We start from the raw sequence: 19,748 nt of genomic DNA on the forward strand, positions 1-19,748 counted from the left end.
GCAGCATACGTGTGTCTTGTATTATATTTTCCGGTCCGTTTTTTGGCAAGTCATACACCCTCCGCCCTGACCCTGGCTAGTATTTGGATGGGAGATTTCCACAGAATATCAGGGCCGTGACATGGAGGCAGACAATGGCAAACTACCTCCCAACGTCTCTTGCCTTGGAAACTCTACCATAAGTCAACTGTGACTTGACGGTAAATAAATAAGTACAAGTACAATCTAAACAAATGAACAAAAAAACTTAGGTGAGTTACAACAAATTCAGTGTAGGTTGCTACTACACCCAAGCTGGCGTGGTGCTGATTTGTCTCCAGAATCCCAAATACCTTTCGTTTTCCTCCTTTGCAGTATGTTTTCCTTGAATGCGGCATTTAGAATCCATAACCCACCCTATACTTTTAAGGCTGCTTAAACATGTAAGAAAACTTCTCTTCCTGCAGGTATTGTTGACACTGCCACAGTCGGAGGACATGTGTTTGTCATTGCAGCGATGCTGAACAAAAGGATATAGAAGAGAGCTCTTGTGTCAGTCAGGGCCAAAGATGATGTTGTGAAATGTAAAATACAATGCCCTGTACAATGTTAGGGGTGGGACTATGTTGTCATCCCAGTCAGCATTCTCAGGAGAGACAGAGAGGTGGTAAAATTCTCTTCACCTCTTGGCAGTACCACATACGGAAGTGTCTTATCTAATAGTAATATCCCATGGCAAGTTGTTGAATACTTACCTGTATTTGTGTCTTTGATCAATTGCAATGCTCTGGAGTGAAACAGCTAAATTCTTTCAATGAGTTCAGTATCATGATGAACAAACCCATTTGTTGGTTGTTGTGTGTTTTCTGGGCTGTGTGGTTGTGGTCAGTGAGGTTGTGATTAGGAGTTTTTGCTACGTTTTGCCCACCTCTATGACTTGCATCTTCAGAGGCTAATCACAGTAAGATGTGTTTCTCTCTGTGGAAGAGAAGCAAAAACTATCAGACTGTCAGGGCCCCCCTCCAGGGCACCCAAAGGGGTACCCGGTTGCCCTCGTGCCGCGGTGCCGCGGCCGCGCGGGCAGCGCCGTCCCCGGCCAGCCCGAGCCTTGCGGGGCGGCCGGCCGGGCCGAAGAAGACGGCGGTGGCAAGTCCGGGCGGGGGGGGAGCGCCGGCGGTAAGTCCGGGTGGGGGGAGGGCCCCGCTCCCGGACACAGACCGTGGCAAAAACTATCAGACCTGGAAAACCCACAACAGCTTTCTGTTGGATATTATGACTGTCCAGAAAACAGGATGTATTAAACCAAAGAAAGATAATTTTTAAAAAATTTGGCAAAGTGCTGGGTTAATTTTTTTCCCCACCTCATCCTCCATAGGATCTGTTCCGGATTTCTGGGAGCGTTTTTTGTTTACTTCAATCGGCAGGTGGTTTTGTCTGTCCGACGACATACAGCTCTAAGTAAATTCCTAACCAAATAGTAAGTACAACATTGATCATTTATTCTCTTTGGGGAGATGGGGCAGCAATCATACTGTTTCAATAGATTTGCAAAGCACAGAAGCTAAGGTGGGCAATGTTTTTTGAATTCTCAGGTGCAAAATTCAACAAATCACTGCAAGTTCCCAGTTTACATCTGGCTTTGGCCCTGTGTTTGTGCAGCAGCAAATTCTGCTAAGAACTTAAGCTGCCTCTTTTTAGTTTTTCATTGGGAAGGTGTGGAGTAGAGTACATTTTTCCCCAGTGGGTCAAGAGAATAAAGTGCCCGCCCCCCAAAGAAGTTGATGCAGTTTTATTTAGCTGAGAAAAAGGTGCCATGGGGAATGTTGTTAAAATGGAAAATCAGCAGTAAGGTTGGCATGATACCCTGTTTACCTTTTGAATCTGGTTCCGGGAGAGGGCCTGAAAAATCATAATGTATTTCGTTTTGTAGAAAGCAGGTAAAACAAAACTGAAATTAGCCAGTTAGAGCTTGATCTATACAAACAGAAGCTTTTGATTTCCATGTGTACATAGCTAACTGTCTTTCACTGAAACGATAGCAAGTTAAAAGTTCTTGTTTGAGCTGGATCATGCAAAAATCTCATCAAAATCTCTTTACGTGAATGCTGTCTCTGATAACTAGGCAAATTCTTCAGCCTTAAGAATCAACAAGTAACTTGTAATGCTGTCCCAGGCAGTGTTGGATTTAGAAGGGTGTAACCAGTGGTGGAATTCAAATAATTTAACAACCGGTTCTGGTGGTGGGATTCAAATAAACAACTGGCTGTTTACAAGCACCATTTTAACAACTGGTTCTGCCGAAGTGGTTCGAACCTGCTGAATCCCACCACTGGGTGTAACTCTGCTTTGGACTACACTGTAAATGAAGTGGGAAGTCCCCTTTGCAAGCTGATGGTAGGATCCTAGTGGATCTCATCAATCTAATTTTCAATCCTAAATCGTTATTAGAAACCTAGAGAAAGAAAGGCATTTCCTGATCTTGAAGTAGGCAGATTTGAAGAAGACATTACCTTTTGGCCTCTTATGGACGAACAGAAGGCTGTTTTGGTTTTGATGAGATTTGGATTTAGTTGAATCGGGACCTTATGCATGTGGGACCTTATGCATGAATGTGCAAAGTGGTTCTATGGGAAAGCATTGTGTCTGAGGAGGTGGGAAACAATACAGACATTTTGTTGATGGCACTGGATCTCTGATGGCTCAGTCAAACCCAGAAATCCCCACCTGAATTGCAATCAAGTGATGAACATCCATTTGTAGACCACAGTGTAAATTATGAAGTGGTACAGCACATCCTTTTACATAAGACGGTCCCAGCTCCAAACCTTGGCAGCACAATGTGTTGTTTAGCAGTGGAGTCCATGTGGTTGATAGGAACTCATAAACGAAGCTCTGCTTTACAGTCAAAAGGATAAGATTCATCATCTGCAAGCAGAATTTTCTGTAGTCCCTCAAGTGCATCTCTTTCCTCTTAGCACATTCTTTTTTTTCCCTGTGAAAGTACTCTATATTATAACAGCATGGATGAGCGAGCAATGCATTCTATTTGTGAACCTTGGATTGAAAAAATAAAACTCATTCGCACTGATCCAGATTAAATTAATCAGTATTTTTACAACTTGCAATTAGAACAGATTATCTTCTTTGGGGTTCACACATTGTGCTACATCTCTCCATCAAGTGCAAACTGATGGCCTTATACCTCAATTTGCTTCATGCACTAAGGAGTCCATGTTTATTGATCTTTGACCAGCCCTGCTAGTGTGGCATTCTATATCAAGAGATCAGCTTGCCTTACAATCTACATGATTTTTCTTTCTCTCTTTTTTAGCCGCCTGATATATCCAGGGGTTATAACCTTCCTGATAGCATCTGTGACATTCCCTCCTGGCTTTGGGCAATTTATGGCTGGAGAGGTGAGAATGCTGTTGTGCTCGTAAGATGTCAATTGCAGTTTCCTAGAATAAAGGATATGTTTGTTCTAAACATAAGGTGTGTTTGCAACTTCCTTTTCTAGCAGTAGCTAGCTGAAGCAAAACAACCCCTTTTCTATTCCACTATAAGGCTGTTGTGTTGCCTGGTTTGTTCCTTACTGAATTTGAAAGTAGTGGCTCTCCCATGAGCCTTTTTTTTACTGAATAAGGGCAGGTGAGAGATTCTGCCTTTCAAAAAGGCACTCTAGCCAACTATTTCTGCCCAAGGGACAAGCTAGCTATACTATCCCCCTGAACTCTCTCCCTGTCTATTTCAATCATTACAGGAGAAACAGCTATGAAATACTGCTGGAACTTGTGGGAGTAAGTTAATGCCAGTGTGTGAACCCTACAGTGGGTAGATGCCTATCCAGTAATGCTTCCAGTAGTAAATCAGACTTCTTGGATGAAAGCTTCCCTGATTACTTAACATAGGGTTGCGTGAATGGATTGCCTTTGCACACAGTGAGGAAGGGAAGTTAGCTATAGGAGTGACTGAGGGGGATATGGAACATGTAGGAGGGTCCCAAGCACCTCCATAATTCTCAGCTGAAAAGGCTAGCAGCTTCCTGAGTGGCATGGTTCCACCAGAGGAGTTGTAGGTGGAAGGCTCCAAAGAGGGTTGCCAACCTCCAGGTGTGGCCTGGCAATCTCCTGTAATAAGAACGGATCTTTAGACTAGAGAGATCAATTCCTTTGGAGAAAATGGCTGCTTTTAGGGTTGCCAACCTCCAGGTGTGGCCTGAAGATCTCCTGGAATTAGAACTGATCTCTGGACTACACAAATCAGTCCCCTTGGAAAAAATAGCTTCTTTGGAGGCTGAACTCTATGGTATTATATTCCAGTAAGACTCCTCCCCTCCCCAAATCCCCTCCTTCCCCATGTTCCATCCCCAAATTTCCCAACCTAGAGCTGGCAACTCTAGCTGCAGACCTGGCTGAGTGGAGCAATAATGCAGAAGCAGTTACGTTTGGGATGATGTGTGTACTCTGTGATAAAATAAATTGTTAAATCAGATCTTGGTGCAAAGGTAATCCAAATGTGGCAACAACAGCAGCAGCAGAGGATTGGACTCACAAAAGTGGGTATAAATTGCAGGTGGAAAGGTACCAACTGGACATTAGGAAACTTAAAAAAAATTAAGAGTAAGTGGAATCAGCTGCCTAGGGAGGCGGTAAACTTTTCCTCACTGGCAGTCTTCCATAGGTGTCAAACTCACGACCCTCCATATGTTATGGACTACAGTTCCCATCATCCCCAGCCAGCATCATGCAGGCAGGGGATGATGGGAACTGTAGTCCATAACATCTGGAGGGCCGCGAGTTTGACACCTATGGAAGACTGATCTGACATTGAGCAGGGGGTTGGACTAGGTAACCTGTATGGCCCCTTCCAACCCTTTTATGCTTTTGGATTGTCTGACTTTTTTTGCGGGGGGGGGGGTTGCCAGGTGCCCATAAACTTAAATGTATTTTCACAACCATAAAGGGCTAGAAAGGTGACATTTTCTTTAAAATGAAAGCTGAGAACCTCAGGGAGTTGAAATCTGCAGCCAGTGCCATTCTGTGCAGCTTTTCTGTACTTCTACAAGTTTGAAGTCTTCCTCCAGCGTAAGGATCTTCCTTCAGATAGAAGAGGCTTGGAACAACAGTCCTCTTTTGTTGGAGGAAAGCTCCTTAAGCCACAAAAAAGCTCCAGGCTTGGCTGAGCACAGTAGGCAAGATCCAAGCACATACTTTTCTCTCTTTGCAGCTGATGCCCCGAGAGGCCATTAGCAGCCTCTTTGATAACTACACTTGGGTCAAGCACACAGAAGACCCCCAGATCCTGGGGAAGTCTGCGGTCTGGATCCATCCCAAAGTCAGTGTGTTTGTGATCATCCTTCTCTTCTTCCTCATGAAGGTAGGCATCTGTCTGAGAGTGTGGGATGTGTGTCTAGAGCGAGCAGAGCTCTTGCCGTTTTCCTTCTGCAGGTGCAGAGAGATGTCCTCAGCTCACAAAGAAGTGCTCCATCACCTCCTGGAAAACTTAGCGAGTTATCACCACTAAGGCAAGATGAGTGTTTTTGGACAAGACCAGATGCACTCGGTTTATAAGTACGGTTGTCAGACCTGCTGTGGAGCCCCACCAATCCCAGTGCCATTGAGCCAGTCAGTGGGGAACTCACTAGTGGTAAACTTAAGTCTTGGGCCTCTGGCATCAGAACGTAGTGACATCATTTGTGGCGTGCACTGGAAGTGATGTTATCACATCGCTGCCAACTGCAAGGACACCTGGTATTTGGGCAAAAATTTGGGTAAAAAACAGCTTCTTCCATGAAGTTTTGCCCCAAATACCAGAGTATCCCCATGGTCATCAGCAATGCGATGATGTCGCTTCTGGTGCACACCAGAAATGATGTGACCATCTTCTGATACCTAAGTTTACTGCTTTTGAGTTCTCTACTTCACCCCCACCCCTCTGATTGCCAGGGTGTAACCTAGCATTTCTATTTATAGAAGGGTAGTAGCAGATGTCCCTAACCTAGATGTCCAAGGTTAGCCCAATCCTGTCGGATCTTGGAAGCTAAGCATTATCAGCCCTGGTTACTATTTGGTCAGTACTAGTCAGTCTCCAGTGCTCTGCATGCAGAGTTCCTTCCTTGGAGAGTCATAACATTGGCCCTTTCCCCACTCACCGTTTGCTGCGTGCTACTCTTGCCAAGTAGCGCGGGGTCCCGCGGCACTCCCCACTACAGGGGAGGCGACAACGCAGCTGCCCCAACGCTGCTGCTCTCGCGCCCCCTCAGCACGCGTCATTCCTGGCGCTCCTCAAAATGGCGCCTTTTGATGACCCCGAGCACGGGGTCGTGGGGAAGCCCGGGAGAGCGCCAGAAATGACGCACGCTGAGAGTAGCGCGCAGCAAGGGTGGTCGATGGTGAGTGGGGAAAGGGCCTCTGGCTCCTCCTCCTCCTCTTTGTCTTCTTGTTACGAGATTGCTGTCATACGACTGTGATGTCTTGTGACTTCCTGGGTCAAAGATAAGTCCCATGTCTGGAAAGGTTAAAGATCGCTGCTTTGTCACACAACACAGCTTGCTAGTTCTGCATTAGATTTCTGGAGAAAAGTTTGAGCAGTGGTGCCATCAGGGTAAAATTTTGGGTCTATCCAGGCCCAGTGGGTGGGGGAAAGGTTGGATGAGAGGCAATCAGAAGGTGTGACTGGGATGGATCAGCTCTCCTATATTCATTTGAACCTCTCTTTTTTCTTCCACTTTCTCCCCCTTGCATTCTGATAATTACAGTTCCCGGAATACCTTATATTAATTACTGAGCACTTCGGGGACTGCAGTTTTCAGAATGGATTGGTGTGGGGAATCTTTTCTGGCTTGGCTCTGCTCAGCAGCTGGGAAAGTTATCTTGTACGCTGAGCCAGAGGAATATGAACATATCAACAACTCTCAAATTAGTAAGTCCTTGTGATGAAGAGGAATCCCCACTAGACAATTAAGTCCAGGATCTTGAATTACCAAACTGCACTACTGCCCCCTCTTGCAATTGCTGTACCGTAGTTTTAGCTGCCTCTGGCTATGAATTTCCACCGTGCTTTCTTCACTCTGGTCGAATCCGTCCGAATTCAGAACAACTCACTGTTCTTCTCATGCGTAACTTATTTTTATTAATTAATTTATTAAAATATTCATATCCTGCCTTTCCCGGTGGTTCAAGGCAGCTTATAATAATAGCAAAAAAGAAAATAAAACTCAGTTCAAAACAAAAAAAATAAAACTGCAAACCTTAAATCCCTCTCCACCCCCCTCCTTAAAATGCCTGACAATTCAAATCCCCTCAAAAGCCCTGGCAAACAGGCAGTCCTTGTGGCACCTCCTGAGGATTTCGCCCAGTGGTGGGATTCAAATATTTTAGCAACCGGTTCCGGTGGTGGGATTCAAATAATTCAACAACTGTTTGTTTACAAGCACCATTTTAACAACCGGTTCTGCCGAAGTGGTGCGAACCTACTGAATCCCACCATTGATTTCACCTCTTCAGGGAGCCCATTCCATTGAGCTGATCTCAAAGGCCACCTTTGTAGGGAGTGGACTATTCAGCAAATAACATCTATTCTCAGGGGTGTAGCTCTCTAAAACAGTGCCAACCCCCCCGCACACACACACAGAGCTGCACCCCACCCCTAACTCCCCATGGAGTTTGGGGCAGGGCACAATTTAAAGCCAGTCCCAGGAAGTGGTGCTCGGGGCTCCAGCCCCCCTGCGCCCCCTAGCTATGCCACTGTCCATGTTCAATGAGAATCTCTGATTCCTATCCAAGGATCCTAAGGATAAACCATAGTGAGAGAACAATTTTAAAAGGTACTTATAGAGCCCAAACACATTGTTATCCTCTGTGAGTTTGTGTGTGTGAAGAGATTTTTTTTAACCCACAGAAACACATAATCAGATCTTGTGATCCAGCCATCACTCCTTTCTGCCTCCTTCTCCCCTGGATACAGGATTGCCAAATCCTTCCATGGCCACCAGTGAGGGATGTGGGGTGACGTCAGATCCAGGTTGGGAAACTCCTAGAGATTTGGGAATGGAGACTAGGGAATATAGGAACTTCAGTGAGGTATGATGTCATGGAATCCAGCCTCCAAAGCATCCATTTTCTTCAGGAGAACTAATATCTGTAGTCTGGAGATGAGCTGTAATTCTGGAGGATTCCTAGGCCCCACCTGAAGGCTCACATCCCTACTCAGCTAGGACCTGGGACAACCAGGTCAAATCCCCACTCTGCCACGACCCTGGGCCCATTACAGTCTCTCAGCCTAACCTCCCCTCACAAGAAGATGAAGAAGAAGAGTTTGGATTTATACCCTATCTTTCTCTCCTGCAAGGAGGCTCAAGGCAGCTTACAAACCCCTTTCCCTTCTTTTCCCCACAACAGACACCTTGTGAGGTAGGTGGGGCTGAGAGAGTTCCGAGAGAACTGTGACTAGCACAAGGTCAAAGTCATCCAGCAGGAATGTAGGAGAAAGTAAACAAGTCTGGTACACCAGATAAGAGTCTGCTGCTCATGTGGAGGAGTGGAGAATCAAACCCGTTTCTCCAGATTAGAGTCCACCTGCTCTTAAAAACTACACCACGCTGGCAAGGCTGTTGTTGTGAAGACTGAGGGGAGGTGGGGAGAACAGTGCAAAGCTGTGTTGGGGAAAGCATAACAATTAAAAAACAATTCCCTGGTCTGTGGGAGCCACGCAGGTCATGAGGCTGTATGGGAAAAGGAGGAGGCAGAATCACCTTTCTGTTGCCATTTTTGGAAGAGGTTCTTCTCGTTACAGTCCCTCATGGCTATTTAGACTCTGGGAATCAACTTCCTTGGGTGTCACAAAGGACTACTGGAGGAGGAAAAAGTGGGAAGAATCCACAGTTCTTATATCTGCGGATCACAGGATCTGACCCATTAAACATATATTTGTTTAAAAAAATCCAGAACAAGTGTATGAGCATTTTTGTTGTTCGTCTGATAAACTAGTGAAGTAGAGAAGTGGAGCAATTGGTGGCGGGGAGTGGGGGGTGGGTGGCTAGCAATTGCGGTAGGGGAACATTGATTGGCATTCTCCCTAAAATCCCGATTCTCTCTAAAATCCTGATTCCTCCCACCCCATCTCACCCCAGCATATGCGGATGGCTTGCATGAATTCCCCTCCTTGCGCTCCTGCCCCTGAAGCCTGAAACTCCCTCGCCTGTCCCCTGCCTCTATACAGCTCCCCTCAGACCATTCCTGACCAAATGGCCATTTGGCAGAACTATGAGAGACACCAGTGTCACACACTAACCCTTGCTGCCTGTCCCCTCTGTCCTAGTTCTGGATGTCTGTCATCGCCACTACCATGCCGATCCCCTGCGGAGGCTTCATGCCTGTGTTTGTGCTGGGTGAGTCTTTATCTTTTCCTGAGGCTTCTCTGAAAGGGATTTTTCACAATCAGGTTTATGATGGAACTGACAGGGGGATCCAAACCCAAGTAAGAAAAGGGCCCTTTGAGGCAACCGGGCCCCTGGCTCCCTTTCCCTTCTGGTGTCCATAGAGGAAGCCATTAACAAACCAGCTTCTTATTTCCCTGCTCTTTCTCACACCCCAGCCATTGCACAAAACTCACTTCTGCTGGTGTGTGCTACACTAGTTCTAATAACTCCAGCTTGAACCTCATTTGCATGTAGTCAGTGGGAAGGAAGGAAGGAAGGAAGGAAGGAAGGAAGGAAGGAAGGAAGGAAGGAAGGAAGGAAGGAAGGAAGGAAGGAAGGAAGGAAGGAAGGAAGGAAGGAAGGAAGGAAGGAAGGAAGGAAGGAAGGAAGGAAGGAAGGTTGAAATAAAGACCTTATTAGTTTTTTAGGAATAGAATATTCTAATTTTCCTTCCTTCCTTCCTTCCTTCCTTCCTTCCTTCCTTCCTTCCTTCCTTCCTTCCTTCCTTCCTTCCTTCCTTCCTTCCTTCCTTCCTCCTTCCTTCCTTCCTCCCTCCCTCCCTCCCTCCCTCCCTCCCTCCCTCCCTCCCTCCCTCCCTCCCTCCCTCCCTCCCTTCCTTCCTTCCTTCCTTCCTTCCTTCCTTCCTTCCTTCCTTCCTTCCTTCCTTCCTTCCTTCCTTCCTTCCTTCCTTCCTTCCTTCCTTCCTTCCTTCCTTCCTTCCAATAACCACCTCATTGCTTGCCCATGATCAGGCTGGTGTGAATAGTTCATAAGCATTTTTCCATTTGTTGTTGACAAACATGGCAGAGCAGAAGGAGCTGTTTCCTTTGTTAGGCTCTCAGGTATGAAATGTTGGTTTCTTGATGATTGTAGGGGCAGCCTTTGGACGTTTGGTGGGTGAAATCATGGCCTGGCTTTTCCCTGATGGAATAATCTTTGACGGCATTGTTTACAAAATCTTACCTGGAGGTTATGCGGTGATTGGTAAGTCCAACCCCTGCGTTCTTCCTTTGGTTCGCAAACTTTTGTTCATAAACTCTGCCAATTCGTTCAATGCTGACTTTTCCCCTCTTTCTCCCCAATCCGGGAAAGGTGCTGCAGCTCTGACAGGCGCAGTGAGCCACACGGTGTCCACAGCAGTGATTTGCTTTGAGTTGACAGGACAGATCGCTCACATCCTGCCTATGATGGTGGCTGTCATCCTGGCCAATATGGTGGCCCAGAGTTTGCAGCCAAGCCTGTATGACAGCATCATTCAAGTAAAGAAGTTACCTTACCTACCAGACTTGGGCTGGAATCAAATCAGGTACGTCTGGGATAGGGAGCAGAGTAGAAGATGGTGGGAGGGGAGAGGTCCAGCTACAAAGAAGAAATCAGTTCCAAAGAAAGTGGGAAACTATCAAGTGTATTCATTTATTTGAAACATTTATACCCCACCTTCCCTCAGCTAAAGTCCAAAGCAGTTTACAAAAATGAACAATGTGCAGGAAAAATAAACAAACAAAACAAACAAACAATAAAATGGAGTTCCCCCTGCCTGTAATTGCTTGCTGTGACAAATGCCCATATTTGGGAAGTGGTTTCCAGGGAGAGACTGCACTGAAATAATTAAGTCCTGCCCGGTCCTGATTGGCTGGGGGGAAATTGCCTGAGGGGAGAAAACGAGGCAGTTGGAGTGGTGGGTTGGGGTTCTTTTTTTCTCTGGGGAGAGTTGGAGTGAGGGAGACTCCAGAAAAGGGGTCTGAGCCTAAAAACCTGTCAGGGCTACTGGACATATAACATTAGGGTGACCCTAGGAACATGTCTTTGGGGCTTGCTTACTCTCCCTTAAGGGGAAGTATAGATTTGGCTGCAGGGAAGCGCCTGAGGGAGACTGGTCAGTTTGAGGTGGAAGACCAGCTTCCTGAGGAGAGAGCTGTGACCCTTCTTGGTTTAAGCCAGTAGACACAGGGATTCTAGGCAGGGACCCAAACACCTCACTGTTGGTCATAGGACCATTTGAGAGCCTAAATGCCAGTCTGAATGACAATACGTACTTCTGTTCTTTTTTTGTTTATGCGTTCCTCAACCCTACCAAAGAAATGTTTGACGTTACTCTTTATTTTAAATAAAACCTTTTGTTGTGGAGCTGTAAGGCGATATGAGCTCTAGTGCTGATTTTGAGGGAGGTCCTTAAAGTCAATAAGGAATAATTCCTGAGGTAATAACTCCCTGGGCTTGGAACTTGTGAAAGGGGAATCCTTTCCTCCTCCCTGTTTGGACTTGTGTTACACTTGCCCTACAATAGTCCCCTAGTCCAGCGCCTGTCCCAGTCAACAAAACATCCTCTGGAGCAGTGGCCATCTTACAACAAATTCTGAAAATAAATGACAAAGGAGCCCAGCTTGCCTCTTCCAGGAGTCCATTCAGAGAGACAGAGCCCCAGCAGAAAAACTCCAGTGGTCAAATGGAATTACTGCTACAGATTTACTATTATTATTTACCAGCAATCCTAACAGTTCCTTCCTGAGAGTAAACATCATTGACTAAAATGGGACTTACTTCCAAGTAGACCTGTTTGGGATTGCAGTGTTAGTTTTCAAAAGTTGTTCTGATTTTTATGTGTATTTTTATTTTATTTATTTATTATTTATTTTTATTTATTTTCAAATTTATATACTGCCCCTTCCCCTAAGGGCTCTATTGGTTAGGTTGTAGTTGTTCACTGACTCACAGCCTGCAGATGATTATTCATTCATTCATTCATTCATTCATTCATTCATTCATTCATTCATTCATTCATTCATTCATTCATTCATTCATTCATTCATTCATTCATTCATTATTGTTTATCTGTTTATTTGTGTTACTGTTTATAGTGTGCCTTTCTCAAGTGAGACTAAGACAGATTAAAAAGTCAAGTGAATGAATGACCAAAGAATGAAAATGCTTTCCTTTCTGTTACCTCATTCTTCTTTGCTTTTAACCTCTCCCCATTCTAGCAAATTCAACGTCTTTGTTGAGGATATTATGGTGTGTGATGTAAAATTCATCTGGTCTAACTGCAAATACCGGGATCTCCAGGCTATCCTGGAAGGCACAGATATCAAGGCCTTTCCTTTGGTGGATTCTCCAGGTGAGCTGTGGTGGGGGGCACCCCACTTCTGTTCTGTATGATAGAAATGTAGCCTTATAAAAAAATGTTCCATGGAAAGGTCCCCATGGTTTCATTTTGCCTGCCCCTCTGCTGCTCCCCCAGTGCCCCCCCCCCAGTAGCAAAACACTGCACTTCACTAGCTGCATACCAAGAAGAGTAGAAGAAGAGTTTGGATTTATACCCTGCCTTTCTGTCCTGAAAGGAGACTCAAAGGGGCTTACAACCTCATTCCCCTTCCTCCACAACAGACACCTTGTGAGGTAGGTGGGGCTGAGAGAGTACTGAAAGAACTGTTACTGGCCCAAGGTCATTCAGCAGGTTTCATGTGTAAGAGCAAGAAAACAAATCCAATTCACCTGATAAGAGTCCGCTGCTCAGGTAGAGTAGTGGGGATTCAAACACAGTTTTTCAGATTAGAATCCACTGCTCTTTTTACACCACAGTAGCACTCTTTGGTCTTTCTGCACAGACCTGTTTTTGGTGGCATGATGAGAGGTGGAAAACCCTTTGGAAGGAGGAAGTTCGTAACTTTGGCATAGAAAAGGCTTGTGGATAGTCAAAGGTTTATGGGAATGAGTACAAAGTGGGGGGAGGGGTCAGACCCTGAGTACCTTGTATCCAGTCCCTTTTTGAGTCCCGGTTAATTCCCAAAGAATCTGTTTTTGTCCACTATCCTTGTCATGAACATGCAGAAGTGGTGTCAGTAGGATAGACTCACAAAAATAACCATAAGATCTCTAGTTTCAAATAGGGAGGTCAGGTATTCTGCTATAGTGGGAGACCTCTCAGGGCATACCCCTCTCCTCTCCACTGCCATTCAGCAAAGGGGTGAATGGGTTGACAAGGTCATTCATCATCTCACAAATGCACAGTATCATTTCTGGCATGAAACTGGATGTGATGTCATCATGTCCAGACAATGTTCTAGGATTTGGCCCTGTCTCTATGGTTTAACAATCGAGTTTTGGGTGAATCCTGGAGTGTTGCCCTGATGTGACGACATCACTTCCAATTTTGCATCAGAAAGTGGCATTGCACATTGACACACTGTTGAATCCCTTGTCCCTGCCCCGCAGTTTTCCTGATGGGGTGCCCACTATGACTAGCCCCCCTGGACATTGCTGCGTAGTGACATATAAGTCTGGAATATTTGGCTTTACAAAGTGTAAGCCCACCTTGCTCTGACCTTCCCTGGTCTCAGTATATTTCAGAAAGGAACATAAATAGCAGAATGGTGACCTTTCAGACTTCTTTGTATTCCTGATTGTGAACAGGATGAAGCCTGAACGGAGAACAGAATTAATGAAAAATGTCCAGGAAACATTCTCCAAAATAGTATATTTCACCAAGCCATTTCAGCCTCGTCCCCTGCCTTGTGGAACCAGGACCAGAGCCCTGTGAAATTTAGAGCAAATTTAGTGCAACAACAGAGTTGTTCCTCCGGGGAGTCCAGGCATACAGTTGAGACAACTTCAGTGGTGTATCAACACCCCCGCTCCCCTCCTTTCCCATTTTCCCTTCCTCTTTTCCCCTTCCTCCATTTCCCTTCCTTTTCCTCCTGCCACCTTCCCCCCTTCCTTTACATATCCTCTTTTTTGACCCCTCCGCTGGAGTCCTGCCTAATCTAAATATTAAACATACACTGGAAAGAGGGACTGTGTGTAAACTGACTGATGGCCTTTCGTAGTTTCATGTTGTTACATTTCTGATTTGAAATTGTATTTTAATGTTTAAGTTTTAGATTATTTATAATGTTTTATACATTGTTTTTTTGGGGACGTTGGAAACCACCCTGACCTGGTAGGAAAGGGTCGGTGTAAAAATCCAAAAATAAATAAATAAAAATTAAAAATGGGTCTACCCATCACTGATAGTCATTAGTATGAGGATAAAATAAATAGTGAATTGAAACTTGCTCATGGTTCTAAAAAATGTTCAGTACTGCAAAGTGGAGCTATGGATATCTAATCATAGTCGTAAGGCAAAAAAAGCAAAACTATAAAAAAAATTAGGGCCAAGTCAAAACTACAAAATGATAGTTTCATGCATTGTCAAAGGCTTTCACGGCCGGATTCAACTGATTTTGGTGGGTTTTCCGGGCTGTGTGGCCGTGTTCTAGTAGATCTTGTTCCTAACATTTCGCTTCATCTGTGGTTGGCATCTTCAGACGTGTATCACAGACGGCATCTGTGCGTAACAGACTTCTTTCTGTGAAACACCTCTGAAGATGCCAGCCACAGATGCAGGTGAAATGTTAGGAACAAGATCTACCAGACCACAGCCACACAGCCTGGAAAACCCACCACAACCAGATACAGTTTCAGTTTCACTTACATTGGGGAAAACCCCCTCTGTTTTTCACAGAGTACTTGACCTTCCTTTCAGCCTTTCATTAATTTAGGGAAGCCATTCACAAAGGGCCAACACCAAGGAGGAGCATTGAGACTCCTAAGCTAATAAGCTATCCTGAGAAATATTTTAATATTTTTACTGTTTCCTTGCTGATTTGATACATGAAAGGAGGAATGATCACATTTACAAAGCTGATCCCTCTAGGCATCGGAGAATCTGTTCCTAAAATAGGCATTCTATGGAATCATTCAGTCTTGAAAGAGAATCCCTGAAGTAGAAAAGGAGAATGGCAAACTTTCCTGCTCTTGGCAGTCAGCTTTTTTCTCTTTTCTTTTTACTTTGCTCTGTGGTTTACCCTTCTTTTTAACAATTTTTCATGAAGATGCACGCAACTATATTCCTAGTCTCAGAATAGTTCACGGGCACAAGCAAATATGGTCCTTTCATTGGGGTCTTGCAAATTAGAGACAAAGGCTTTTAGCAGCGAAGCTAAATTTGCTCAATTTCATTTTCAGTATGATGGAAAAGTGGCAATATTTGGGGGAAAAGTTCACAAACTAGGGTCCAGTCTGATGAGCAATCTGGAAGTGGGAAAAGACTGATCTGGTGATGAAATCTGGTGGCATTAAACTAGACTGTCCTTTAGAGGGGAAAAAGTCATGCAAAAAACTGAAAGTTCGGCTCAGTCTATGGCAACCCTAAGATTGCATGTCTGTCTAATGAGTCACACAAAGCACAAAATGAGTTTGGCACACACAATGCCTTTTGCAATTTGGTGAGTAAGACTGGTGCCAAGGAGAGAGGCTTGGGGGACTTGGCAAGAGGAAGGGGGAATAGCAGCAGAAGGCCTGGCCATTGTGGGCCTTAGTCATCTTCCACTTGGCATGAGGGGCTGGCACTTTGTGTGGGAGGGAAGGAAATCACAGCTGAGCTGTTGTCATATAGAGGGGGCTGAGCAGCTGCTGCTTTCTGCAGGAACCTCATGCTGTTTCTGAAGAGCCTGGAGCACTGGAGCAAGACTCTGGTGTCTCTCTGAAAGGGTTCTTTGGAGGTCTCTGGGGTATGTAGCTACCAAGTCACGTATGTATTCATCGAACACACTTAATATTTTCTTTTCTACCTCTTTTCTTGTAGAATCTATGATTCTCTTGGGCTCGGTGGAGCGGCCAGAGATCCAGAATCTTCTGCTTAGGCACCTCAGTCCAGAGCGACGACTGCACCTCACCAAGGAGACGTTCCAGAAGTCAGATGAGGCACCATTTGATGATAAATCTGGATGGAAACATGAATCCTTCGCTTTTGTGGATGAGGATGAGGATGAAGAGGAGAAGACTGAAGTGAGGAAGGGGTCAGAGATGACAGAACCCCAAGCTGCAGGGAAGGGTGTTACTGCATGCCAGAGGGTCGGAATGGATGGTCTTTGTGGTCCTTTCCAACTCTGTGGCTGATTATACATCCATTCTCTGCCCTGCAGTGAGGATACGTCTCCTTTGGGACAGAGTTTTGATTGCAGACGTGCTCACACTTAAGGCGCTGCAGATCCTGAATGCCCCATGGTTCCTGAGAGTGTGCAAACCCCAATGTTCTCCCTGGCTTTGTGGTTTCCACTCCTTCTGGTCTTCCCCCTACCTCCATTCCTCACAGGCATTTCTGTGGGATGGACAGCTTTTAAAAAGAAAACAAAAATTAACAATAATGAGCCATGGCAATAGTGATATAAAGAATAACAATAGCAAAAAAATTAAGGGATTTTTAAATAAAATCTGGCAATCTTGCAACCAACCAGGCGAGAACAGGGGGCTAGCTGTGCAGCAGGCAGTGGGACACATCCTCACATGTAAACAGAGAAACTCGAGGAGACCCACTGCAACCTCACTGTGGAGCAAAGAACCTCGAGGAAAGTGTTCCATGCATAAAAGGCCTATAATTCTAAAAAGATAAAAAGATGCAGTGAAGAGAAGAGAAGAAAGGGCAAGGAAACCAACTGCAGTGTAGTGATTAAGAAGAGACGTAGGCCTTGCCATCTTTGCTTCAAATCTCTCTTCATAGGCGAGCTGCCCTCTGTTTAAGTCCCCAGTTTGGCCAACCTGACAGGCTCTGTTGAATGTTAGTGATGTATTATTTATCTCTTTCTCTGTCTTCCATGCTCTCCATAAAGAATTTCTGAGGTGGTTTACAATGCCATTCTATTGTCTTATGTAGATGTTGTTATCCTGCTCTTGGGGAGGAAAGGCAGCAAAGTATAGCTTGATCTCATCATATCTCAGGAGCTAAGCAGGGTCAGCACTTGTGTGGAAGACCACCAAAGAAGGGTCTGCAGAGGAAGACAATGGCAAACCATCTCTGTGTCTCACTTGCCTTGAAAGCCCCTTGCTGGGGTCACCACTGCAGCCTCAACTTGACTGCTCTTGCATACATACACATCCTGCTTTTCTCCCCCATAAGAACTTGTAGTGGCCTGCAGAAATACCACAATGGTTTAAATAAATGCAGACTTAAAAAGACAAGGATGAAAAGTGGGTTGCAAATAAAGGAAATGAATAAAACAAAATAAACAGAACAAACAAAATGTACGCTTGTGACATCCAGTGCTGATCTTGGATCCACTGGGTTAGTTTACTCAGGGCCACAGGCTGTGAGCCATGGGTTGAGGACCTACAGCCAGGGCCTTTGTCCCTTAGCATAAAGCTCACCCCTGAGGCCATACCCAAGCCATCTATGCATGCACTACTTACCAGCAGCTGTTTGCTTGCAGTAGGGTTTTTCTGTGGTTTTTTGTTTGCACGGGGACTCTCCTGTGAAGTGTCCCTAGCCAACCGAGCTGCCATTTTGCCCACCCTCCTCTCCCTTGTCCTTTCTGTGCAATCTCTGTTGAAAGAGATTGCCTTCCACTTTTTTTGTGCCATCTTTGCTCTAGTGTTAATTTGCTAAACCATTATGTCATTTTCAAAGGTCTATTTCAAGAAAATCAGAAGAAAGCTAAATGCATGCTGATCCCATTCACTTTTCTTACAAAGGGAGAGGAAAAGTCACACTTTGAGAGTTTTGGAAACTGCGGGGATTCTCTGATCTGAGAGCACAGAGGGTTCTGGGAATCCACCCAAAATGGAATGTACGCTCAATGCAAAGGAGACCACAAGCGTGTAAATGGCCCCGGTTTTGCGTATTTGCAACAGGAAGGGAGACAGAAGCTCCATCAAAGGTTCTGCAACAGGCAAACATGTTCCCAAGAATCCCCCCATTTCATTAAAACAACAAAATAAAGATCATGCTAAAAATGAGCAGCATAAAATCAAGAACAGCAGCAACTGACTTACAAACAGTAATGAAGGGCAGATAAATAGAGAAAGCATCAACGATAAGCCATGTTTTAAGACAAAATGCTGAGTAAATGATTTTCTAGGAAAAGTTGAAGCTTGTTCCTCTTTGCTTTCTCTCAACAGCTCCGTCAGCTGCCCCCTTTAGCCTCAAGTCACCCAGAAGAACCTAATGGCCCTGTGACTCCTCACAAGCCTTTGCCAGAAACACCAGCTTCTCAAGAAACTGCAGGTATGGACCTTTGGGAGTTGGACATTCCAGCCAGGACTTGAGAGATTTAACTACCCTTACCACTAGGATGGGACATAAAAAAACCCCTCTGGAACCCTCTTTCCCACTCTGTTGCAATCTTTCACCAGCCAATAAAAGATATTATTTTGATTTTCCTTCCGTGATCCCATCTTCCTGCCTTATGTTTTAATTGTTTTTAATTTTTTGTATGTGTACTTTAACTTGATTTTATTTTTTAAAAATTATTTGTAATGTGATTTTATTAGGTGTATTTTAATTTGTTATCCACTTTGGTGGCCCTTGTGAGGGCAGAAAGGTGGGATGTAAATGTTATAAAGTAAAATAAATAGAAAGGGAGGAGAGGCCAAGGATTGTGTTTCTAGAAAGCAGACAAGGATCGTGATTCTGTTGTGACTCACCTTGATAGTGGTCATTCTAAAGAAAACAGAAACAGGTGGAGACAGTGTACAGAAGGAGCATATACAGAGGGCATTTCTACAGCTATTGAGTACTTACAACTAAATTTTGGGCAAATTAAGCGGCTCTAAAGAAGGTTTACCATCCATACAAATTTCAGCCCTGGTAGGCGTCTCTATATAAAACTCTTCTAGATATCATTCAGTCCACTATTTCACCAAGCCAGTTCTATGTAAACTGACCTTCAGGTTATCACCGTCCAAGAGTTGGCTAAAGTTGATAGTAAATTATTGTTCTGCCCCACTCCAAAGTCAAATGTATTCAGGACCAGAGCACATGTGTGGCCACAAATACTAGCATGAAAGCATCACAGAAAGAGCACAGACAAATATAGTTATTGATGGCCATTTAGGTGCAAACCATAAGACCTTTTCAGTACACACCTAAATATGTGTGAATGTGGCATGCACATGCATTTCACAGGTATGTTTGTGAGGGGGCTCAAATTCACCGCCACAGCCTGTTGAGTATATACTCAGTGGCAGTTGATGCAAAAATAACTAGTGTGTTGAAAAATTAAATTGTGTTAGAGTGGGTCTCCGCCCTTGCCCTGTTACCAAATTGTCCAAACAAGAGACAAGTTTAAGAACTGCCCGATCAGACAAAAGTCCATCTAGTGTGCTAGTATTTTATTTTCAGCTTTAGCCAGCAAGATGCCTCTGATTCCTTCTGTTCAGACCTGTTACTTAAAAGACCTGTTAATTTAATAAAGCTTTGTGTTTAACTTATGGAGTTCTCTTCTACAAGAGAGGATAATGGCCGCCAACTTATGTGGATATGTAAAGGAAAAAACAACTAGAGTAATCCATGGAGGATAAATCTGTTATCTTACTGATA

The 19,748-nt window shown here is 44.7% G+C and overlaps 1 protein-coding gene across 1 annotated transcript in view; it reads left to right on the forward strand.

Annotated features, from left to right (window-relative positions):
- The window catches only part of CLCN1 (chloride voltage-gated channel 1), a 95,033-nt gene that overhangs the window by 62,447 nt on the left and 12,838 nt on the right, over positions 1–19,748 (forward strand). Inside the window, exons 10-18 of the mRNA XM_048504506.1 lie at positions 1,355–1,456; positions 3,311–3,395; positions 5,206–5,355; positions 9,298–9,367; positions 10,271–10,381; positions 10,490–10,703; positions 12,379–12,512; positions 16,020–16,222; positions 18,329–18,434. Of these exons, the coding sequence (XP_048360463.1) occupies positions 1,355–1,456; positions 3,311–3,395; positions 5,206–5,355; positions 9,298–9,367; positions 10,271–10,381; positions 10,490–10,703; positions 12,379–12,512; positions 16,020–16,222; positions 18,329–18,434 (1,175 nt within the window). The remainder of the gene's footprint in view (positions 1–1,354; positions 1,457–3,310; positions 3,396–5,205; positions 5,356–9,297; positions 9,368–10,270; positions 10,382–10,489; positions 10,704–12,378; positions 12,513–16,019; positions 16,223–18,328; positions 18,435–19,748) is intronic.

Source organism: Sphaerodactylus townsendi, linkage group LG07 (assembly GCF_021028975.2).
Source record: "Sphaerodactylus townsendi isolate TG3544 linkage group LG07, MPM_Stown_v2.3, whole genome shotgun sequence".
NCBI classification, from domain to species: domain Eukaryota; kingdom Metazoa; phylum Chordata; class Lepidosauria; order Squamata; family Sphaerodactylidae; genus Sphaerodactylus; species Sphaerodactylus townsendi.